Below are 24670 nucleotides of genomic sequence, written 5' to 3' on the forward strand. Positions count from 1 at the left end.
CAGTGGCCCAGCCCCCTCACGGGCTACATCCCCAGGGTTGCTGGGATGAGTACAGTATGGAGGGAGGGCTTGCTCCTGCCCGCTGCTGGGGAGAGGGGAGGAGTACTGTGTTGCAGCGGAGCCCCGGGCCGAGGAAGCGCCGAGGGTGCGGCCTACAGGCAAGGCCTGCCCTGTGCCGCCGCAGGGTGTGAGGCCAGGCACATGGCGCTGCGCGCGTTGTGCGGGCCTCCCCCGCGCTGCCCCGCCCCCTCCCCGATGGCTGCCGGAAAGAAGGCGCTTCTGTGGGGCTGACCTGCACTTTACCCATCAGCCAGCGCGCCGGGTTCAGCAAACCCCCCCCCCCCTTCCTTTTCCAGGAGCGGCGGCTGCAGTAGCAGGAGGCTGAGGTTGGGCGCCGCGGCAAGGCAATGTGAGGATCCTCTGCCGGAGCCGCCCCCTCCCATCCCCCAGTCAGTCAGGGAGGGAGTGTGCGAGCCTGCCGCGGCCTCTTCACACGCGCAGCACGGTAAGCCGGCCCGCTCCTTCTGCCCCCTCCGCGCAGGGACGGCCTGCTCAGGGCCTTCCCGTGCGGAGGGCGTTGCTGCTGCTTAGCGGCGGGTGGGCCACCGGGGGGATTGTCGCCTATGAGACCGGCGCCATCTTGGCTCGGAGCGTGGCCTTGTGGCGGCGCCCCCCCCCCCCCCCTTCCTCGGACCGGCGAGCTCTGGGACTCGCAGGCTTTCTAGCGAGCCTGTTGGTCTCCGCGTACAGCGGGGGACGGGAGCTTGCCGGGCTCAGCCTGCCGCGTCCGCGCTTTGTTGGTGGCTCCCGGATAGTTGCGAATGGGTGTTACTGATCCTCCCTCCCCGTTCTAGCTGTGCAAGCAGGCTTCTGGTCCCCATACAGCCTCTCGTGCCCGACGCCAAACCCAGCCCTCGTCTCAGACACCTGGGGTCGCGGAGTGTCAGAGGGAAATGTCGAGGCCACGTTAAAGAGAACGGTTCCAGAGGGAGCTACGCTGCTTCCCCAGGATCTCTGCGCCCTGCCCTCACCTCACACCCATTTGAGCTGGGGGTGAGAACGTCTAATTTGTTTACAAAGGTAACGTTGCCCTTCTTTAGGAGGCACTTACCACCTCATGACAGTGAGGCGGGAAGGTGCTTTTTAAAGGGAAGTTTTACCACTGGGCTCGGTGCTTAATTTCTGTTTTTTAATTTGCATCAAACTTAAATTTTATCATTTAGTTTCTTTTAAGTATGTTCATCACTAACCCAATGTTTGACAGCCTCTAAAACAAACCAAGACCATGCAAACCATGACATTGCCCTAATAGATTGCCCATATAACATTAAATCATGCTAACTGAAGTCGTGTGGACCAGATGTAAGGTGGTGGTGGCCAGGTGGATGATTTAGGTTGAGCTTTGGGCTTGTGATGTAAAATCTAGTTTTGCTTCCTAGGAACTCTTAAAGGGCAACTGTTAAAGTTTAACAGTCAGTTTCATTACATCACACAGATAATTTAACTATTGTGCTGACAAATTGACCAACAAGCAAGGCCAATCTGAAAAGCTTTACTATCATGAAATAGATGCCTCCATTCTCTTCTCTGCAAGGATAGTTACTTCCTGATTTTGTACAACTGAATCAGAGAATAATACTAAGATTTATAGGCCCATGGAAACTATCCATGTTGGAATTTCCGCAGCACACTGAGGGTGGTAACATATCAACTATAAATTGCTGAGGGATTTCAGTAACTTATTACATTTTTGTAGCTTGTCATGTCAAAAACAAAGATGACATTTTATAGCCTTAGTTTACACACACTGTTTTGCAAAAGTTCTTCCCTCTTCTCCCGTTGTATTCTTGCTCACTTCTTATTTCTTAAACAGCAGTTTTCATTTTTTTAGTTTCTTTTAAGTATGTAAACGCTCAAAATTATTATAACACTCCACAATAAGGATGGGGACATGTATATTTAGTAAGCCTATTACATCTGTGCTGAGTGTACATCTATGGTATTAAGATGGAGATATGACAGCTATGCAGAGAAGCAAAAACTCGTATTCCATCATGAACTTAGTTTTCACTTTATTTTGCTCAATAAGATACGAAGTTGATTTTTTGACTTGCATCAGGCTCAAGCAGTTCTGATGATTACAGTTGAGTAATACCCTAAAAGTTGATGCAGTTGTGGCTGCTGTAATGAACATTCATGACTAGTGTTAGTTATTGTTGTTCAGAAATGTAGCAGTATTGGCCAGAATCTTCTTTAAAGGAAAGGAGAAGCTTTTTTTTTTTTTCTAGCTGCTCATACTTATTTTTAATTTTTTTCAGCAATCCTCTTCTTTCGAGAAGTTTTGTCATTCCATGAAGAAAACTTGAAACTTGTTTTAAAAGTTAAAACTTTGAACGCTTTCATGTTTCTAAGAAAATGAAGTTTACTCCACAATTCTGATCTGTCATGTATAGGATTTAATTATAGGTGATGCTTTCAGTTTTCAATATTTGCTTTGTCAGGATCTCACTTCCCATTTGGTAGTGTGGAAAGTATAGCATGCTCATGACTCCCTCGCACATTATCGTAACCCACAGATTGAAAACCTATTATCTACACGGCTTAGCTTAAATATAGTCTCTGTTTCTAGGATCAAGGGTAATAGTTCTGTTAACATTGAGAGAAACCACTAGGCAGGGGTGGGCAAACTTTTTGGCCTGAGGGCCACATCGGGTTCCGAAACTGTATGGAGGGCTGGGTAGGGAAGGCTATGCCTTCCGAAAAAGCCTGCCCCCCAACCCCCTATGCGCCCCCTCCCGCTTCTCACCCCCTGACTGCCCCCCTTAGAATCCCCGAGTCATCCAACCCCCCCTGCTTCTTGTCCCCTGACCATCCCCTCCCAGGACCCCCCCTCCCTGTCCCCTGACTGCCCCGTCCGCTATCCATACCTAGGACCGCTCCCCTGTTCCTCATCCCCTGACTGTTCTCCCGCCCCCCCCGAACCTCCACCCCATCCAACCGTCCCCTGCTCCCCCACTCCAACTGCTGCCCATCCCCTGACTGCCCCCCGGGACTCCCTGCCCCTTATCCAACCTCCCCGCCCCCTTACCATGCTGCTCAGAGCAGCAGGACTGGCAGCCGCACAGCCTGGACAGAGCCAGCTGCACTGCTTGGCAGGAGCTTGCAACCCTGCAGCTCAGAGCACTGGTGCAACGGCGAGCTGAGGCTGGGGAGGAGGGGGCTAGCCTCCCTGGCCGGGAGCTCAAGGGCTGGTCAGCATGGTCCCGCGGGCCGGATGTGGCTCCTCGTCAGTAGTTTGCCCACCTCTGCACTAGGCTCATGCAATGTGTTATCTGCTTTAGCCTATTTAAAAAGCATAAACTTTACAAAACTATTTGTGTTCTGAATGAGCTAGCAGTACTATGATAAAATAAACGTTTGGTACATATGCAACAAGATATCTGATTCATTTGCCATTGAAAGATGACAATACCCTGGACTGCTGTGTTGATGACTTACTTGTTAGTCAAGCTGTAAGAAAATTTCAGATTGCAATTCTGCTGCGGAAACGTAAACTTCTAACACGCGCTACAATTTTGTATTGTTTCTGCAAGTTTCAATAACTTTGTGACCTGGCATCCGGCATCACACTGCTACCAAATTTTTTTAGAATTTTTTTTATGGTAGTTGAACTGACTGCAACTTTTGAACCAAAAAAAATCAACAACTTTCATACAGCCTTACTTATCAGTCCTCTTTTTTAAGGATATTCCTAGAAAAGGTGGAAGAAACTGTTTGAAAGAGGTAGATATGGAGTGTTGCACATGAGGTGTTAATTTATAAGTGAGGTCATGTGTTGTTTAACTGGATGATACAGGCCCTCTGCTTATCTTTGATAACTAGGAAATAACTCTCTGTTATCATATGTGTTTCTACTACAGTTATATTGTAGAATGACAGGTTTCAGAGTAGCAGCCGTGTTAGTCTGTATCCGCAAAAAGAAAAGGAGTACTTGTGGCACCTTAGAGACTAACCAATTTATTAGAGCATAAGCTTTCGCGAGCTACCGCTCACTTCATCGGATGCATCTGCAACCCTAACTGAGGTGTAGCTCACGAAAGCTTGTGCTCTAATAAATTTATTCGTCTCCAAGGTGCCACAAGTACTCCTATTGTAGAATGAGTTACTGTGCCTATATTTATTTCTCAATCACATTCCTGGTGCAAATGTGTATAGTTTAAATTCAACAAAGTGCTTTATAAACAAAAGTCAAATAATAGTTATTCTCGAAAATGCGGTCGATATCCACTCAGTGAATATCCATATTAGCCCTCATAGAAGCCTAAGAAAAGAGATGTGGTGCACATTGGCTTAAAAGCTCGTGAATTCTGCCTCTGCACCATTAAAGGAAGTGAATTTCGGAAGAGGTCCTCTTACTGAAGAAGAAGGGAAACTTAACAGAGAAGAAAGCAAACCAATCTTGCAGATGCCTTGCCTTTTAAATTTTTTTAAACCTTTTATTTAAAAATACCAACAAATACCACCAGCAGCTTTCCCCCCCAAAAACCCTACCTTGGGAACTTGCCTTAAAAAAAGCTGTTGGAAGGGCACTCTTCTGGGTGCAAAAACAAGCACTCAGAGTTAGGAAGTGCTACATTTATAGTTGCTCATCGCAAAATCAAAATTGTACTTAGTGCATATGCATTATGGTACAGTCTTGAATTACATGATCGCATACAATTTTTATTCCCACAAGATCCGTGCTTAATTCAGTCATGGTATAGACACATTAAGGGGGCAGAATTAAGGCTGTCTGGGCAATATTAAAACTGTCATTTTCTAAATTTTGAGTGTGACTGCAACTTAAACTTTCTGTTAATGTAACTTTTCATCCAATATATAGAGTCTCATCAAAGTCAACAACTTGGATTGCGACCAGAAGTGATTTATTAAAAAAAATAAAAAAATTCTTAAATCTGATGTAATATGCTGTGTGGCTAATATCTTTTCATCAGTTAGCTTTGCTGAACAAATGTTAACTGCACTACCTGAAGCTTCTAGATGGTCTTCAAGAGTAAAGTGCACTGCAGTAAATTGTGGCTGCCAGACTAAAGTCAAGGATAGCTGAGGTGAAGTCGGAGTCTGACATTTGCATATGGCTAGGCATGTGTGTCCATTTGTTTCAAAGTGCTGTTGGCCAACAATACCACCTAAGATTGTATACGTAGCCTGGGATTCACAAGCACATGAAACAGCAAACCTTTCTAATAAAGGGTGGATTTACTCCCTCATTAATAGATATAGAAGCAGTCCCAGATGAATTCTCCAGATACTTCTCCTACCACCCCTTCAAAATTTATAATATCACTACCTTCTTACTCAGATTAAGGTTCAAGCAGCTCTCTCATTCAAGTTTTAATCTTGGCCAAACGCTGGAAAAGCAATGTCTCTGATCGAAATATGGCAGATAATCTGGGTAAAATGGCTATGTCATTTGCATAGCAGTGGCACTCCAGCCCATGTGTGTCTTTTCCGTTCTCTTTCACTTGCTGAAACAAAGGGTTGACAAGAATAGTCTTGCAGTAGCTAAAATGAGTACTCAAAACCATCCTCTGGGATCTGTTATTCAGGAACCGGTCAGAATAACTCATGCTCTTTTCACAGTTTGTGTGCACAAACACGTGATTGACTTTAATAAAGGCTGATTTAAAAAAAAAAAAAAAAAAAGTGGCTTCAGTGCCTGGTCATTGTTCGTTCCTAGGAGCGTATCAGCTAACGAAACCAGGTCTATTGCTGTACTATGTCCGTAGGGTAAAGGAAATTAACAGACTCTAAATATGTCTAAAACATCCTAAATGGAATTTTTTGACAACAGGGAGATTAGATATAGTATAGCCAACATAAAGAGAGTGTATCTAGACACTTGATCACTTGTGCTTACATACCACAGTTTCTATACTGAAGAATAAGGAATCATCCTGTCCTATCAAGCCATTGATATTGGGGCTCTGGTTTAAAATACTCCTTATAGAGAACTCGGTATTAAAATTAAGTATTAAACATCATGAGGAGACCACCAAAATGCCTTCACATGTGATTGATCTGTGTCATGAACTATAGGAGGCAATGGTGCAACCATGATAGAAGTGTATTTTCAGTCACCAAAATCTGACCAGCTGAATGCGTGGAGATAGTCTCAGAGGTCATGAGATCATAAACTGATCCAGAAGTGCTTCTGGAGCAAATATGGGTACTGAAGTCAACCCAGTACTGCAGCAGGAAAAAACAATAAACTTGTAGACATTTTTCAGTGCAGTAGGGCAGCCTGTACATCAGCTTTATTCTGTTATCACTCCCATTAACGGACATTCACAAGTGAATGTATAAAATGAAACAGTGGAGCTGGTTGAAAATTTTCAAATAAATTATGGGCTGTTTATGAACATTTTTAAATAGGGTTTTTAGAAATTTCTTTTTTCAGAAAAATTATATGACAAAACTTTACAACGTGCTCTATTCAGCTAGTTCAGGGGTGAAGCTTTTGAGCTAGCTGAATAATTTAAGTAAGCAAAGAACCTTCACAGCAACGGTTCCTTTCACACAAAGCAGGGTCTTCGTCAAAGCAGTGGAATACTTTGCTGAAGACGCTGTACTTAAATAAGCTGCTTATACAATTCAAGGAACTCCTGTACTGGCTATATGAGGTGATCTGGTGGTGAAGCTGTTCAGTTAGTTTTCTTAAACTGGCTGACAAATTTGACACAGGTTGTGCTTTCAGATGAAGCAACAACTTACTATTTCAATGATCCTGATTGTGGATGCTTCTGAACCAACTGAACAGTTTCACAGAGGTCCCAGTCTGGCAAAGTCACTGTTATTGTGTTGAAGATCTTTTCTGGCACAATGCAAAGACTATTTGCCTATCCAAATCCATTCCCAATCCACCATATTAGACCCCAGTAGATTGCAGGAATGTTTTTGGCCGAAGAACAGTTTTACATCTTTTTCCTAGACTATTTAGGAAGTCTTACACACATGCTATATTGGAGACTGAAAATAGCCAATGTAAAAAAATTTCTCCATTGGCTTCTATAATGTACAAAAATCAGTTATGATGACTGATAATTTGTTTTGATATATATATAAAAAAAATTATAAGCCTAGGAGCTCCAAAATTCTCTCCATTAACTCATGGTTTTACTTTCTGCAGGATGTAATTTTCAGAATAGAAGGGCCCAAAAATTAATGAGGCCCAGAAAGTGAATTCTTTCTTTAACCAGTTTTTAATTAACCAGTATTCTTGAAATTCCTCAGAAGATTCAAGCTTTACTCCGATTATGTGATGAAAGCTTGGAGGAAGTTACATTGTGCTTTTCAAATAAAATGCATACATTTAATCACAGTAGCATTCAGTATACTTCGTATTGGTCAAATTCCCATTTATTAACATCACTTCCCCATCTCAATTTAAGTTACTATAATATACGAAGCTTAATGCTTGGGAAAGATGACTATATGCTGAGTGCATGATCTTTGGCCCTTTTGTGCATTCTGCAGCACAAGTGGGGGAGAACAAAACTGACATAACTGCTATGCTGAGGATTCCTGTTGTGGGGGAATAATTCAGCTCTGAGGCATAAATTACTTCACCATCCAAGTTTCAGAGTAACAGCCGTGTTAGTCTGTATTCGCAAAAAGAAAAGGAGTACTTGTGGCACCCGAGATTGGCTGGGGATGGTACTTCTGTGCTGTGGCAATCCCATGCTGGCATAAAGGCCCCTTTGGGAAACATTACCAGCTGTTGTAGCTTAGTGCAGGCTAAGCCATAGCTAGCATATAATGGGCCTCAAGATCAGAGTGCCATAAGCACCTATATTGTGGCTACCTCTTATTGCTGCATGTAGTGATTTGGGCAGCTACGGATTGCGTTTAACACATCAAATGTGTTTGGGGTTTTTTTTCCCTCCGCTCTGGTTGATGCTGCCAGATAGTTGATGCAGCATGTGAAACATTTGTTTCTAGGATAGTTTTGAATTCTTTACGCAGAACTTATTTAAACTTCAATAAGAATCAGGAGCCTTTAAAATAAGGAAGTTCTTTCTCTGTGTCAGTAAATTTAGACCTGTACTAGCATGGCACTAAAGAGATGGAGCTGTGGTGGAGAAAGAATAAGATACAGGCATAATTCAGATTTAAAGTTGAGTGGTAAAAAAAAGCTTGTTTTAACTTTGTTCAGTTGAGCGGTTATTTGGTCTGTTTCTCAATGATGTTTTCATGCATTAAAGACTGTATTCCTGTCTTAAAATATTTCATAATTCTTTTAAGTATAAAGTGTAGGTCAGGGCTGAACAAATTGTAAGTCTGTTTGCCTCAGGTGGCACATTACAGAAATTAACACAATGGTCCCTTCCCTAAAGAGTTGACAGTCTCTAATTTAGATAGATCATGAGGCTAGAGAAAAGAAGTGGATAAGAAAATGACAAAAAAGGGTTAAAACAAACAAAAATAGTGCAAGACAAAATACACAGAGAAATCATATGAATTCTCATATTCTAGTAGAGGCTGTACTAGGGTGAGAAGTGAGGAATGGACAACATGGCTGGGTCTGCACTGAGCTTTTGCTTAATTTCCAATTGGTGCACTGCCATTGGGAAATCTCCACAAGTAGATATGGCAAGATGCTGTGGTGAAAACAATGGTGCCTTTCTTAGAGCAAGTCTAAAGGAAGGGGATGATAATGCAAAGGGCATCTTTTCAAGCAATAGTGAGAGCTCTAGTGTAGATTTGACCCTGTAACTGGGTGTCAGTAGTAGGAAACAAAACAAAAGTTGGTTTGAAGGAGGAATTTGAAGGAGCTTTTGGACTTCTGGCACAATAGAAAGAGGGATTCGGTTTTGGATGTTGCAAAGTGTGTGGGAATAAAAAGAATAAAATGATTGCAAGAGTGGAGGAGGATGCAGAGGGAATGATAAAGCAAGGAGAATGAGCAGAGGTGGGTTTTAATAGGTCTTCCCTAAAATATTTAAGTACCTGGCGCCCAATACTACAGACTCCACTGATACCAATGGAAGCAAGATCAGACGCCTCATAATTTGCAGAAATGTTAACAATAAGTAAGAATTTGAACTGAGCTTATTTGGGGACTAATTCTGTATGAAGGCTACAACTTGGAAGAGTGTTCTGTGGTCATGTTTGCATCAAACACAATAATTTTATTATTGAAAGGTGTGGGTTATTTAGCCACTTCCCTCCTCCCCGCACCCGCCCACTTTCCATGACACACTTGTGTGATTATTTTTTATTATCTAGTACCAAAATGGCAGAACTGTTTATGGAATGTGAGGAAGAGGAGCTAGAACCATGGCAAAAGAGAGTGAAAGAAGTTGAGGAGGATGATGATGATGATGATGATGAGCCAATCTTCATTGGGGAGATTTCGAGCTCCAAACCGGCCAGTACATGTAAGATAGCATTTTCTACATTATAAAACAAACCTTTTAAATATATATTCTTGGTATGATGAAGAATGGAAGTAGTAATTTAAAAAATTACTTTCTTTTGAAAAGACTAGATCTTGTACTGTCAGTAAAGATAAAGAGCTAGTAAATTACTTCAGTGTTTTAAATTCATTTAATTCCTGATCATCTACCATACACTAAAAGTACAACTGTCTCCTGGGACCCAAGTACAACACAGTTGCCTGCCCTTTGTCCCTCAGGTTAAAGAAAGGACGTTTGAAGGCTTTAGTATACTTCAGGAGCTTGGTTAAGATACCATTTACATGACAGAATGAAGTAATATTGTAACTGAAGTCTCCAACCTGGTTGTCTTTGTAGTGAAGATTGGCGCCTGCCTAGACAGACATAATATACATTAATGTAATCCATCCTTTCAAAAAGAACTAATTGAAAAGAAGCCTTTCTACTAGTGTAAGCCTATCTAAATGGCTGAACACTTTTCTGATAAGAGAAAGGCAGTTTCCCTGTCTCCAAAAACCTAATCAGGGAAGGGGAGAGTGTTAACACAGAAAGAATCACTTCAAGGCACCTGTGTCAAATAAAGATGTTGCTATTAATAATCTGATATTAATTCAGTTGAAGTAAGAGTTCATGTTCATCAAGTTCTGTAGTTTTCTCCTAGTGCAGGGAATGAGTTAGGTGATTATGATGCCATCAGCTGTGTCAGAATTCCATGTTTGTCCTGTACTTGGGCCTTGGCAGGTAAGTAAAAGAGAAAACGATTTTTGTTACATTTTATGTTTTAAAATCTAAGTATTTGTAATCTTCTAAAATCTCTCTGTACTGACTTCTATGTGTCTATATCACTTTCTGTTACTTATTTGGGGTCGTAAGTAGTATTTTAAATGCTACTTTTGGTATTTTAAAAATCCCTACTGTACACTTTTTGAATATTAAAGAAGCATTGGTAGTATATTACAGTTGATGTTAAGATAGTAGTCTAATTTAAAATACATACTTTTAAAGGGTTTATCCTCCTGGAAGTTTGAAATTATATTGGTTGGGAATCTGGGATATCAAGTTATCTGCAGAGATAACTTTGGGGGGTGTCAAAGATGGCTTGAACTGGAAAGGATATTTTTAGAAGATGCTGGCAAAAAATGTAATTTGGGTAATGTTCCACAAACTGTGTCTTCCAAACAATGTTTTAAAAATGAAAAGTTGACTAAATTTATGTTTATAATAATTTTAAGACATGGATTAAAGTAAAACTTTCAAAAGACCATTTTAGATAAATAGTTACATGGCATGCTGGATTATGCTGATGTATTTTTTAAAAAAAATACTCTATACGATGCTATGTATTTTTTTTGAAGAGTTGATTAGTCCTTGTACATTGCAGTGTAGACTTCCTGGTTGTTGTGCAAATCTGTCAATGTGGGACAACATTTCAGTAGGAATACTGTGTATTTTACAGGTTTCAGAGTAGCAGCCGTGTTCGTCTGTATTCGCAAAAAGAAAAGGAGTACTTGTGGCACCTTAGAGACTAACCAATTTATTCGAGCATCAGCTTTCGTGAGCTACAGCATCCAATGAAGTGAGCTGTAGCTCACGAAAGCTTATGCTCAAATAAATTGGTTAGTCTCTAAGGTGCCACAAGTACTCCTTTTCTTTTTGTGTATTTTACGTGTAGATGGTGTTAATATAGAATATACACATTTGGCATAAAATGGCAGTAGTATATAGGACTGGAAAAAATAATTCAGCGAGCTAACTTATTTTTAGTGTTTCACATTTTCAGTTTTTATTTTTAAAAAAATCTGGGAATTGTTCAGTGTTTATTTTCCAGACATTGAAATTGGGTTAAAAGTTAGAAATTGGGGAAAAATCAGGGGGGAAAAAAAGAAAAACAAACTTTTTGTAATGTACACATTTTACTACAGTTTAATTGAAACCTTTTTATAATGTGCAAAAGTCTGTTTTGTCTCTCTCAGAGCTAGCAGTTTTTCCCAGAAATCCTGGTTTGCGTATGCTCGCATAATTTTCTTCAAAATATCCTCACTCATGTTGAGCCTCTTGCTGTCTTGGAGGTAGTCTGACTTTGAAAGTATGTGCGCTGAATCAAAAGATCTGGGGGGTACACTCAGAGCTTGCTGTGCCACTTGGCTGGAGTTGGGAAGGGTGTCTTTATGACTGTTTCAAAAAGCCAGCACATCCAGTTTTGCATTGTCTGGGTTAGGCAAGTTCATATAATTATTAAATTCCCCGTTCAGATTTGAAATTTCATCTTTAGTGGCAAATGGTTGAAACACTCTGGCATAACGGTCATAGTCTGCTGCAAAATTCACCTTGAGGAAGGGATGCAACATCTGGATGACTTTCCAAAAACAATCTTTGGCACCAAATACTTTTGGATTCTGATTATGGGACATGGTTGTCTCCTGTTTCTCACTGAGAGTTGTGTAGAAGGTTTTGAACTCTTTTTTTTTTTTTTTTTTTTTGGTTCTCTCGTGTTCTGGGGTGGGAAGGATTTCCAGAAACAACTGTTTTGGGGTTTTTTTTGCCATGTTTCTCCTGCAACTTTTATACTCAGTTCAGCTGATATTTTGGTTATCAGGATCCAGTAAACATCTGTATTGGCAAACGTGTTGGCAGTAGTTGGAGAGAACTCCAGTGTTTTCTGTGTGTCACGCAGTGATTCTAGGTTTTCAACAATGGTGTGTAGAATCTGGCGGTCATTTTAGTTATTTGCCAGTCTCTTCAGAGTTTCTCCTTTTAGAACCAACAAACTGAGGATGATCTAGGAGATGCATTAGCACAGTCCACCTGTTATCTGCACGACAGGCAGCGAAATATAAGTTCATCCACTGATGTGGCACAATGGGTAGGTTATCAGTAGTTAGCTCTGCATGCACTGTGTAAAACAAAGCCTTCAATTTCAAGGAGCTAGGATTCATGATGTGACGGAGAAACTGCCGAGACTCATCAAGCCCTCGGATCGCTACCCCTTCCTGCCTCTCCACGTGGGCACCAATGATACTGCCAAGAATGACCATGAGCGGATCACTGCAGACTACGTGGCTCTGGGAAGAAGGATAAAGGAGTTTGAGGTGCAAGAGGTCTTTCCTCCATCCTCCCCGTGGAAGGAAAAGGCCTGGGTAGAGACCGTTGAATTGTGGAAGTCAACGAATGGCTATGCAGGTGGTGTCGGAGAGAAGGCTTTGGATTCCTTGCCCATGGGATGGTGTTCCAAGAAGGAGGAGTGCTAGGCAGAGATGGGCTCCACCTAATGAAGAGAGGGAAGAGCATCTTCGCAAGCAGGCAGCTAACCTAGTGAGGAGGGCTTTAAACTAGGTTCACCGGGGGAAGGAGACCAAAGCCCTGAGGTAAGTGGGATACCGGGAGGAAGCACGAGCAGGAGCACGCGAGAGGGCAGGGCTTCTGCCTCATACTGAGAAAGAGGGACGATCAGTGAGTTATCTCAAGTGCCTATACACAAATGCAAGAAGCCTGGGAAACAAGCAGGGAGAACTGGAAGTCCTGGCACAGTCAAGGAATTATGATGTGATTGGAATAACAGAGACTTGGTGGGATAACTCACATGACTGGAGAACTGTCATGGATGGATATAAACTGTTCAGGAAGGACAGGCAGGGCAAAAAAGGTGGGGGAGTTGCATTGTATGTAAGAGAGCAGTATGACTGCTCAGAGCTCCGGTATGAAACTGCAGAAAAACCTCAGAATCTCTGGATTAGGTTTAGAAGTGTGAGCAACAAGGGTGATGTCATGGTGGGAGTCTGCTATAGACCACCGGACCAGGTGGATGAGGCTTTCTTCTGGCAGCTCACAAAAGTTACTAGATCGCAGGCCCTGGTTCTCATGGGAAACTTCAATCACCATGATATCTGCCGGGAGATCAATACAGCGGTGCACAGACAATCCAGGAAGTTTTTTGGAAAGAGTAGGGGACAATTTCCTGGTGCAAGTGCTGGAGGAACCAACTTGGGGAAGAGCTCTTCTTGACCTGCTACTCACAAACCAGGAAGAATTAGTAGGGGAAGCAAAAGTGGATGGGAACCTGGCAGGCAGTGACCTTGAGATGGTCGAGTTCAGGATCCTGACACAAGGAAGAAGGGAGAGCAGCAGAATACGGACCCTGGACTTCAGAAAAGCAGACTGACTGACTCCCTCAGGGAACTGATGGCAGGATCCCGTGGGAGAATAACATGAGGGGGAAAAAGAAAAGGAGTACTTGTGGCACCTTAGAGACTAACCAATTTATTTGAGCATGAGCTTTCGTGAGCTACAGCTCACTTCATCAGATGTTTACCGTGGAAACTGCAGCAGACTTTATATACACACAGAAATCATGAAACAATACCTCCTCCCACCCCACTGTCCTGCTGGTAATAGCTTATCTAAAGTGATCAACAGGTGGGACATTTCCAGCACAAATCCAGAGCTGGCTGTATTTTAAAGAATCCTTATTGAGGTTACAGGAACAAACCATTCTGATGTGTAGAAAGAATAGTAAATATGGCAGGCGACCAGCTTGACTTAACAGTGAAATCCTTGCTGATCTTAAACACAAAAAAGAAGCTTACAAGAAGTGGAAGATTGGACAAATGACCAGGGAAGAGTATAAAAATATTGCTCGGGCATGCAGGAGTGAAATCAGGAAGGCCAAATCACACTTGGAGTTGCAGCTAGCAAGAGAAGTTAAGAGTAACAAGAAGGATTTCTTCAAGTATGTTAGCAACCAGAAGAAAGTCAAGGAATGTGTGGGCCCCTTACTGAAAGAGGGAGGCAACCTAGTGACAGAGGATGTGGAAAAAGCTAATGTACTCAATGCTTTTTTTGCCTCTGTCTTCACGAACAAGGTCAGCTCCCAGACTACTGTACTGGGCAGCTCAGCATGAGGAGGAGGTGACCAGCCCTGTGTGGAGAAAGAAGTGGTTCGGGACTATTTAGAAAAGCTGGACGAGCACAAGTCCATGGGGCCGGATGCGCTGCATCCGAGAGTGCTAAAGGAGTTGATGGATGTGATTGCGGAGCCATTGGCCATTATCTTTGAAAACTCATGGCGATCGGGGGGAGGTCCCGGACGACTGGAAAAAAGCTAATGTAGTGCCCATCTTTAAAAAAGAGAAGAAGGAGGATCCTGGGAACTACAGGCCAGTCAGCCCCACCTCAGTCCCTGGAAAAATCACGGAGCAGGTCCTCAAGGAATCAATTCTGAAGCACTTAGAGGAGAGGAAAGTGATTGGGAACAGTCAGCATGGATACAGCAAGGGCAAGTCATGCCTATCTAATCCAATTGCCTTCTATGATGGGATAACTGGCTCTGTGGATGACGGGAAAGCGGTGGACGTGTTGTTCCTTGATTTTAGCAAAGCTTTTGACACGGTCTCCCACAGTATTCTTGCCAGCAAGTTAAAGAAGTATGGGCTGGATGAATGGACTATAAGGTGGATAGAAAGCTGGCTAGATTGTCGGGCTCAACGGGTAGTGATCAATGGCTCCATGTCTAGTTGGCAGCCGGTATCAAGCGGAGTGCCCCAAGGGTCAGTCCTGGGGCCGGTTTTGTTCAATATCTTCATTAATGATCTGGAGGATGGTCTGGATTGCACCCTCAGCAAGTTTGCAGATGACACTAAACTGGGAGGAGTGGTAGATATGCTGGAGGGTAGGGATAGGATACAGAGTGCCCAAGACAAATTAGAGGATTGGGCCAAAAGAAATCTGATGAGGTTCAACAAGGACAAGCACAGAGTCCTGCACTTAGGACGGAAGAATCCCATGCACCGCTACAGGCTAGGGACCGAATGGCTCGGCAGCAGTTCTGCAGAAAAGGACGTAGGGGTTACAGTGGACGAGAAGCTGGATATGAGTCAACAGTGTGCCCTTGTTGCCAAGAAAGCCAATGGCATTTTGGGATGTATATGTAGGGGCATTGCCAGCAGATCGAGGGACGTGATCGTTCCCCTCTATTCAACATTGGTGAGGCCTCATCTGGAGTAGTGTGTCCAATTTTGGGCCCCACACTACAAGAAGGATGTGGAAAAATTGGAAAGAGTCCAGCAGAGGGCAACAAAAATGATTAGGGGACTGGAACACATGACTTATGAGGAGAGGTTGAGGGAACTGGGATTGTTTAGTCTGCGGAAGAGAAGAATGAGGAGGGATTTGATAGCTCCTTTCAACTACCTGAAAGGGGGTTCCAAAGAGGATGGATCTAGACTGTTCTCAGTGGTAGCAGAGGACAGAACAAGGAGTAATGGTCTCAAGTTGCAGTGGGGGAGGTTTAGGTTGGACATTAGGCAAAACTTTTTCACTAAGAGGGTGGTGAAACACTGGAATGCGTTACCTAGGGAAGTGGTGGAATATCCTTCCTTAGATATTTTTAAGGTCAGGCTTGCCAAAGCCCTGGCTGGGATGATTTAGTTGGGGATTGGTCCTGCTTTGAGCAGGGGATTGGACTAGATGACCTCCTGAGGTCCCTTCCAGCCCTGATATTCTATGGTTCTATGATTCTATGAACTTGTTTGCATGCTTGAAGGCAGCCCTGAATCCAGTGATGCAAGATTTCATGTCTTTCATTTCTTCTGTAGCAGTAGCTGCTGACAGTGCAGTGTTAATCAGATGAGCAGGACAGATAATACGTAGCAGTTCCAGTTTATGATTGAGTTTAATCTCCTGGGCAAATTTAGCCATCTAGGAAACAGAATCTGTGTTAGTTGTGGTTACATTTTGCCAAGATAGTTGGTATATCTCAGACATGTCATCATCTCAAACATGTTGTCATTTTCTTTCAGATATTTACAAGTGAGTTTATCTGCATTAGGAAAGGTTTTTCTGCTGTAGTAATGTCTCACAAAGTCACTAATAGGCTCCTCTGCTATTAACAGTGGTGGTCTGGTAAAACAAAGAGCATGCACAAATTCATTGACACAATCATGCTGTGTCCTCTCTTTCATTAAAGCACTGGTGAAAGCTCCTGGAATGAGATGCCCTCCCCTAAGAGCCTAGGAAGGAGGAAAAGCCATTTTGGAGGTAGTCTGGAGCCAGCCACAGAAAGGGGGGAATGGCTGTGTGGGGATCCAGAAGAACCCAGGCTGGTCCATCCAAACCCGTAAGGAGATTAGCACTACAGGAGGTAACCGGGTGGATAAGGGGCATTAACTATCTTTATCTGTGGAGGATTGATCGTTTAAATTCAGTGCCACACTAAAGTGACACAAAGAAATAGGCGGGCAGTGTCTCCTTGTGAGCCAGTCACAGCACAATATTAACATTGTTTGATTTTCTGACCTCCATCGTGTGTGTGTGTTCTGTGTTTTACACTGTGGAATTGCTTTAATCTCAGAGCTGCAGAATACAACAGTCACGTGAAGCTTTAGTGGTTAACAAAAATAAGTACCTGAAAAAATACTGAGTGGATTATTAAAGGGGTGTAAATCAGTAAAAACTGAACTTTAATAAAAGAACAAGTAATTTATCAATGAAAATCGGTAAAAACTGAAAACATGGAATACTGCTTATTTTGTAGGTTTCAGAGTAACAGCCGTGTTAGTCTGTATTCACAAAAAGAAAAGGAGTACTTGTGGCACCTTAGAGACTAACCAATTTATTTGAGCATGAGCTTTCGTGAGCTACAGCTCACTTCATCGGATGCATGCCGTGGAAACTGCAGCAGACTTTATTTATACACAGAGAATATGAAAAAATACCTCCTCCCACCCCACTGTCCTGCTGGTAATAGCTTATCTAAAGTGATCATCAGGTGGGCCATTTCCAGCACAAATCCAGGTTTTCTCACCCTCCACCCCCCCACACAAATTCACTCTCCTGCTGGTGATAGCCCATCCAAAGTGACAACTCTTTACACAATGTGCATGATAATAAAGTTGGGCCATTTCCTGCACAAATCCAGGTTCTCTCACCCCCCTCCCAAAAACCACACACACAAACTCACTATCCTGCTGGTAATAGCTCATCCAAAGTGACCATTCTCCCTACAATGTGCATAATTAAGGTGGGCCATTTCCAGCACAAATCCAGGTTTTCTCACATCCCCCCCACCCCCATACACACACAAACTCACTCTCCTGCTGGTAATAGCTCATCCAAACTGACCACTCTCCAAGTTTAAATCCAAGTTAAACCAGAACATCTGGGGGGGGGGGGGGGTAGGAAAAAACAAGAGGAAATAGGCTACCTTGCATAATGACTTAGCCACTCCCAGTCTCTATTTAAGCCTAAATTAATAGTATCCAATTTGCAAATGAATTCCAATTCAGCAGTTTCTCGCTGGAGTCTGGATTTGAAGTTTTTTTGTTTTAAGATAGCGACCTTCATGTCTGTGATTGCGTGACCAGAGAGATTGAAGTGTTCTCCGACTGGTTTATGAATGTTATAATTCTTGACATCTGATTTGTGTCCATTTATTCTTTTACGTAGAGACTGTCCAGTTTGACCAATGTACATGGCAGAGGGGCATTGCTGGCACATGATGGCATATATCACATTGGTGGATGTGCAGGTGAACGAGCCTCTGATAGTGTGGCTGATGTTATTAGGCCCTGTGATGGTGTCCCCTGAATAGATATGTGGGCACAATTGGCAACGGGCTTTGTTGCAAGGATAAGTTCCTGGGTTAGTGGTTCTGTTGTGTGGTATGTGGTTGTTGGTGAGTATTTGCTTCAGGTTGCGGGGCTGTCTGTAGGCAAGGACTGGCCTGTCTCCCAAGATTTGTGAGAGTGTTGGGTCATCCTTTAGGATAGGTTGTAGATCCTTAATAATGCGTTGGAGGGGTTTTAGTTGGGGGCTGAAGGTGACGGCTAGTGGTGTGCTGGAAATGGCCCACCTGATGATCACTTTAGATAAGCTATTACCAGCAGGACAGTGGGGTGGGAGGAGGTATTTTTTCATGCTTTGTGTGTAAATAAAGTCTGCTGCAGTTTTCACGGCATGCATCCGATGAAGTGAGCTGTAGCTCACAAAAGCTCATGCTCAAATAAATTGGTTAGTCTCTAAGGTGCCACAAGTACTCCTTTTCTTTTTGCTTATTTTGTAGGCACACTGTTTCCAGATGTAACTGAATGAGGGGCCTGACCCCTCCCCCCCCGGAAGTCAATGGAAACATTCACTTCACTTTCCCATTCTTTTCACCGAACTTTGGATCAAGCCCAAATGACTATATTCCTATCTGATAATGTTGAAAAAGTGATCATACGAGTCTAGGGAAACAAAATGAGTATTAGGACATAACTTATCTATAAGTGTGAGGAAGTGGCATTCCTTAATAAGTGTGTGGGCTTTCTTTAAGTGAAAAGTTCTTATTTATAACTTTGGAAAAAATAATTTTCATTGACAATTTCACTGTTGTCTTTCCATTTCTCTTTTAAAGATAAAAATATTAAGAAATGTACATGTTGTATGTGCGGTATAAACACTAAACAATCCTCTGTCACTTCTGTGAAGTAGGTCAACGTTAATTCCCAGCTCACAGAGAGGGAAAGAGAGAGAGTGAATTCGTTAAGTGACTTACCCAAGGTGATACAGCAAATCACTGGAAGAATCAGGTTATAATGGAGAAGTTTCTGGCTCTGTACTTGGGCCTGGATTAAGTCAATCTGTGACCCGAAGCACACCATGACATGGTGTTCTCTGTGACGGTTGCTGTGGCTCAAATCCTGAGCTCGTACCCCACACTTGGAATGATAGCAGTGGGAAGTCTGTCTCCTCTTCCAGAGAGGCAGTGGCATGGGGCCCTTTTCTGTTTCCTTGGAGCAACAGCAGGGAAACTCTCCCACTGGGAGCAGGAGATTTAGGAGCAGGTTTCCCATCTCCTTGCAAAGAGGCAGTATTGGCAGCAGAGAGGGCCCTCTATATCCATGTATCTGCTTGGGTGGATGGACTGGGACCACTGTACTCTTCTCCTTCTGCCATGCACAGGGTCCTCTGTTGGGTTGATACATTGGTGGAACCTCCAACAACAGTGGATTTTGGAATTACAACTCATTGAGATGCACTGGGTATTTCACACCACAAAACTATTCTTTCAGGCTGTGTGCAGAGTAAGGCAGAATTCTTTGCATTGCTTGTACTTGGGTTGTGTCTTCAAGATTTTCTTTGATCTCATAAAGCCTATACTTTCTTTTAAATGAAATCTGAAATTCTGATGTAACCAGACTCCGCTCCAGGAACTGGGATCCAAGGCATGGACGTATAGTGTCTGCCTTTATCCAATTCTTCCCACACTCTGTCCCCCTTGTTGCTCCATGGACTGGCTGCGTCGGTAATACACAATTACTCTGCCAAATAGAGTGAACATAGCTATGGGAGAGTGAATGAGATTCTTCTCTGGCATATTAGAGAGACAAGATGGGTGAGGTAATATCTCTTCTTGAATCAGCTTCTGTTGATGAGAGGGACAAGCTTTTGAGCTTACACAGAGATCTTCAAGTCTGGTAAACATACTCAGAGTGTCACAGCTAAATACAAGGTGGAACAGATTGCTTAGCATAAGTAGTTAATGCACATTTCAAGGGACCATTCTGTGTTTTGTTCATTATCAGCACAATAAGAAGGTTTCAATGTTCAGAATCTTGATTACTGTTGTGTTAAGCACATCAGAATGAACACAATTGTGTTTATCCCTCTTCACTTGTAAACTGAGCAAATTTGATGTAGAATCATTGAGAGGCAACTAGGGAAACTGCAGGAAACTTTTGTATGGACTTGTATTTTTGGAGTACATATCCACACTTTAAACATTGGGTTTGTCCAGAATACAGTGGTTAATGCATCTAATGTACAAAGTGGCAGGGGAAGTCTGAGAGAGTAGAAGAGGAGATGCTACCTGAAATAGCATCTCCCACAGTAAATTCCTCCCTTTTGCTATACAACAGCATTAGTTCAGCTTTGTCTGGAAAGGAAGAGTACCATTTATTGAGTTACCTGTACAGTTTCCTACAGCTCATCCTATTACTGACCAGCCCCTGTGCTGCTTAGTTTGATATGTGACACAATAACAGTCTTATATGATATAATTGTAGGCTGCTGCTGTTAGCTAAAAACAATATTCTACTTACATTTCTTAGATAAAATGTAGTTTATTAAACTTGCTTGCTACAACACTGTAAAAATAAAGTTTTGATAGTGATTAGTTGAAGTAAAATACAAATTAAAAGTCCATGTTGAAATTACAAGCTGTAGATTGATGAGGTGGATTCAGTCATAGGCCTCCATGGAATTTGTTTTCCTTTTTTAAACTATTCATTTTGAATCTATATTCTTTTTAGTGATATGTCTTATGTGCAAGCCATTAAATGTTTCAGACATACAGAATATGAACCAAATGTTTATACCAAAATGCCTGAAGGTGAAAATATGCTTTGTGAACTGCAACTGCCAGAATGGATTCTTCTAGCATTTCACAATTCCTTAGTTTGAATTCCAGAGTGGAATTCATGTTGATGTTTAGATAACAAGATTTGCCAACAGGTCTGCACGAGCATTTATTTGCAAACATAAGGCCTGATCCTGCAACTCTTACTCCTAAAAGCAGTCTTTATTCATGTGAGTAGTCCCATTTGATGTAAATAGCTGTAGTTATTAAGCAAGAGCATTTTCTGGATGCTTTAGGACAACATAGGGTCTTATTAAAGATCATAGAATTGTAGAAATGTAGATCTGGAAAGGACCTTCAGAGGTCATCAGATTCAGCCCCCTGCAATGAGGCAGGACCAAGTAAACCTAGACCATCCCTGAGAATTGGTTGTCCAGCCTGTTTTTAAAATTCTCCAATATTGGGTATTCCACAACCTCCCTTACAGTTAGAAAGTTTTTCCAAATATCTATCCAAAATGTCCTTTGGTGCAGCTTAAGCCCATTACTTGTCTGACGTTCAGTGGACATGGAAAATAATTAATCACTGTCCTCTTCATAGGAGCCATTAACATATATAAAGACCAGGTTCCCCTCAGTCTTCTTTTCTCAAGCCCAGTTTTTTTAACTTTTCTTCAGAGGTGAGGCTTTCTAAACTTTTGATCATTTTTGTTGTTCTCGTCTGGACTCTGAAGTTTCTCCGCATCTTTCCGAAAGTGTGGCACGCAGTTGGCACTCACTAGTGCCAAGTAGAGTGGGACAGTTACCACCTGTGTCTTACATACGACATTCCTATTAATACACCCCAGAATAGTAGCCTTTTTGCAATTTTAAATTGGGCTCTGAAGAGACCTGAAAGTGACCTGAACTCCTGCCAAGAACTGTAAGATTGCCCAGTAGCGGGGGCTACCATAAGGGACCCAGGGGCAAAAGATTCAGACACTAACGCCAGGGCCAGTTGAGCACAATTGGTGGAGGATACAGCTATGAAGCTCTATGCCTATTAAAAGGCAATGAAGCAGAAACAGGTTCCTCACCAGCCCCTCGAGAGGTGGCCTCAGCCGATATGTACTTCAGACAAGATGAACCCTGAACACTGGTGTAAGTGGATGGTGGGAGTGGCAACAACAGCAGGCCAACCAGCAGCAGCAATTCCAGCAGTAAATGTAGTAGTAGTGGACAATCCAGAAACAGGCCCAAGCAGTGCAGCAGCAGCAGCTGTTGAAAGAGATTATTTCCCAGCAGCAAGAACATCCGAGGGAGGCCTCATAGGGACCAGTTCACCAAAAGGACCTCTGCCACCCATGTCGGTGAAGTTAACTAAGATGGGCCCACATGATGATCTGGAAGCACTCCTCACCATTTTGAGAAGGAGGTGCTGGCCTCTCAGTGACCTTTAATCATGTGAACACCGCTATTTTAGATTACCTTGGCATCAGCAAAGAGATGCATCGGCAGTGCTTTAGAGCTGAGATGTACTCCAAGGGGGAACATCCTTGGGTGGTGTTTAAGCATACTGCTGATAGTGGCTTTGCCAAATCAGAAGATCCTGTTTGATGCAAGTAATCAGAGACTTTGCTCAGATATTCTTCACAAGTTTGTGAAGCACACACATGATACAACATCATCTGGAAAGAGCACAATGGCAACTCGTTAGGAAGAATTCTCTGACCTTTACCAAAAAGGATGTGTGGGACACAATACGTGAAGCGGTGCAGGCAGTGCTGAGGATGGGGGTCATTGAGGAGTCTAAGAGCGTCTGGAGAAGCCCTATAGTCCTGAACCCGAAAGTAGATGGCATGGTCCTTTTTTGTAGGGATGTTCACAAGCTCAAGTCCATCACAAAGTTTGATGCCTCTCCAGTGCCAAGGGTGGATGAACTCTGAGTGGTTGGGCCCAGTGCAGTATCTCACTATGATTGACCTTACAAAGGGCTGCTGACTGATTTCCAATCTCCATCCTCTCAGTAGAAGACCACACCCCTCCTGTTCCCATTTGGCTATTTCCATTTTAAAACTATGTTGTTCGCTCTGCAAGGAGTGACAGCGACTGTCCAGTGCCTTTGAATGGAATCCTCAGATCCCACCAGCAATATGCTGAGGCTTACTTTGGCAACATTGTCATATATAGCTATATGGGGGCAGACCACATATGGCACCTACGGGCAGTACTGACATCCCTACAGGAGGCTTGGTCTCACAGCTAACCCTGCAAAGTGTAAGTTGGCCATGGCAGAAACGACTTATGGGATAGGGGGTAGGAATAAGCTTTGTGAAACCTGTTAGTATCCACAAGCTGAACTCATGCCCCCATGCCTTGGACTAAGAGACACATATGTTGCTTCCTAGGCCTGGTGGGACATTATGCCAGTTCATCCTCAACTTTGCATTGATCACAGCTCCCCTAATGGATGTGCTAAAAGACAGGTACCAACAGTGTCCTTTGAGATTACCAGTGTGATGATGCTTTTATAATAACCTGATGGCATGGCTGGGCTTGATGCCTGTACTCACCAACTTCACCCGGCAGTTTATTCTGTATACAGATGCATCTGACATCAGTCTTTCAGTGGTGCTGTCCAGGACTTTGAGGGAGAATAGCACCCAATCCTATATTTTAAGCAGGAAGTTGTTCCCCAGGGAAAGAACATATTCAATTATATATCAAAAGGAAGCTCTGGCTATCAAGTGGGCAGTAGATTTCCTCAGGTATTATCTGCTGAATAGTCCCTTACCCCTGGTCACAGACAACTTGCCCTTGTGGTGGCTAAACTTTCGGAAGGACTCAAATCCCTGGATTATGTGCGGGTATCTCGTGCTCCAGTCCAGTAGCTTCCGAGTACAGCACCAAGCAGGTAAAGAGCATGCAAATGAGGATTTTTTTCCTTTAAACTAAATTATTATGTTTTGTCAATTCTAGAGAAGGCTCAGGAACTTCAGAAAGACCTGACTAAGCTACGTGAATGGGCCTAGTAGGGCTGATTACATTAATTGTTGACAAACCCAAAGTACTGCACATTGGAGGAGATGATTTGAATTACTTTTACTTGGTTAATTCTAAATATGCTTTGAAAAACAAATGACTACTTGGAATCATTGAGGACTGGTAAATGAAAACCTCTGCTAATTGTGCACAAGGGGCCATAAAAGCGAACAAAATGTTAGGAGGCATAAGGAATGGGATAGACTGTAATACTGAAAATATTTTATAAAGCCATTGCATGAATCATTTGTATATGCTCACTTGGAGTACTGTATTGAGTTCTGTTAATTCTATTTAAAAAAATCTAGCAGAAGTAGAAGAGGTCCAGGGAAAAAAGCAACTAAATACACTGAAATGCTTCCTTCTGAAGAAGGACCAGGGGTGGGGAACCTACATCCTGCGGGCCAGATCCAGCCCATTTAATCCAGCCTGTGGCTAGTCTCTGTGCCATGGGTTGGAAGCCCTAAGTCTCGGCGCCCCCTGTGGGGCTGGAGCCCCGAGTGCTGGCTCACCTCAGTGCGGGGGAAAGCGGGGGTTGTTAGGCCGTTAAAAGTCCAGTTGGCTCCGTGCAGCTCTTGGAAGCGACCGGCATGACCCTGTGGCTTCTAGGCGGAGGGGTGATCAGGGAAGCTCTGTGCGCCGGTGCCGGCTCTGCAGCTCCCATTGGCTGTGATTCCCGGACAATGGGACCTGCAGGGGCGGTGCTGCACAGAGCTATCTGGCCCTTCCGCCTAGGGGTCGGACATGGCGACTGCTTCTGGGAGCAGTGCGGAGCCAGGGCAGGCAGCGAGCCTGCCTTAGCCCTGCTGCACCGCTGACAGGGAGCCGCCTGAGATAAGCGCTGCCTGGCCGGAGCCCGC

The 24670-nt window shown here is 43.2% G+C and overlaps 1 protein-coding gene across 8 annotated transcripts in view; it reads left to right on the top strand.

Moving 5' to 3' along the window:
* The first annotated feature begins 251 nt into the window (after positions 1–251).
* ZNF280D (zinc finger protein 280D) overlaps positions 252–24670 on the top strand; it is an 80923-nt gene continuing 56504 nt past the window's right edge. For 3 of the 8 annotated variants that reach the window (XM_073303773.2, XM_073303777.2, XM_073303778.2), the window contains exons 1-2: positions 255–505; positions 9289–9440. In XM_073303773.2, the coding sequence (XP_073159874.2) occupies positions 9296–9440 (145 nt within the window). In that variant the 5' untranslated portion in view covers positions 255–505; positions 9289–9295. Of the gene's footprint in view, positions 506–854; positions 1081–9288; positions 9441–24670 lie in introns of those variants that run through there. The other 5 variants (XM_073303780.2, XM_073303781.2, XM_073303774.2 and 2 more) reach the window with 4 other exon arrangements.

This window comes from Lepidochelys kempii, chromosome 10, assembly GCF_965140285.1.
Source record: "Lepidochelys kempii isolate rLepKem1 chromosome 10, rLepKem1.hap1, whole genome shotgun sequence".
In the NCBI taxonomy this organism is placed as follows: domain Eukaryota; kingdom Metazoa; phylum Chordata; order Testudines; family Cheloniidae; genus Lepidochelys; species Lepidochelys kempii.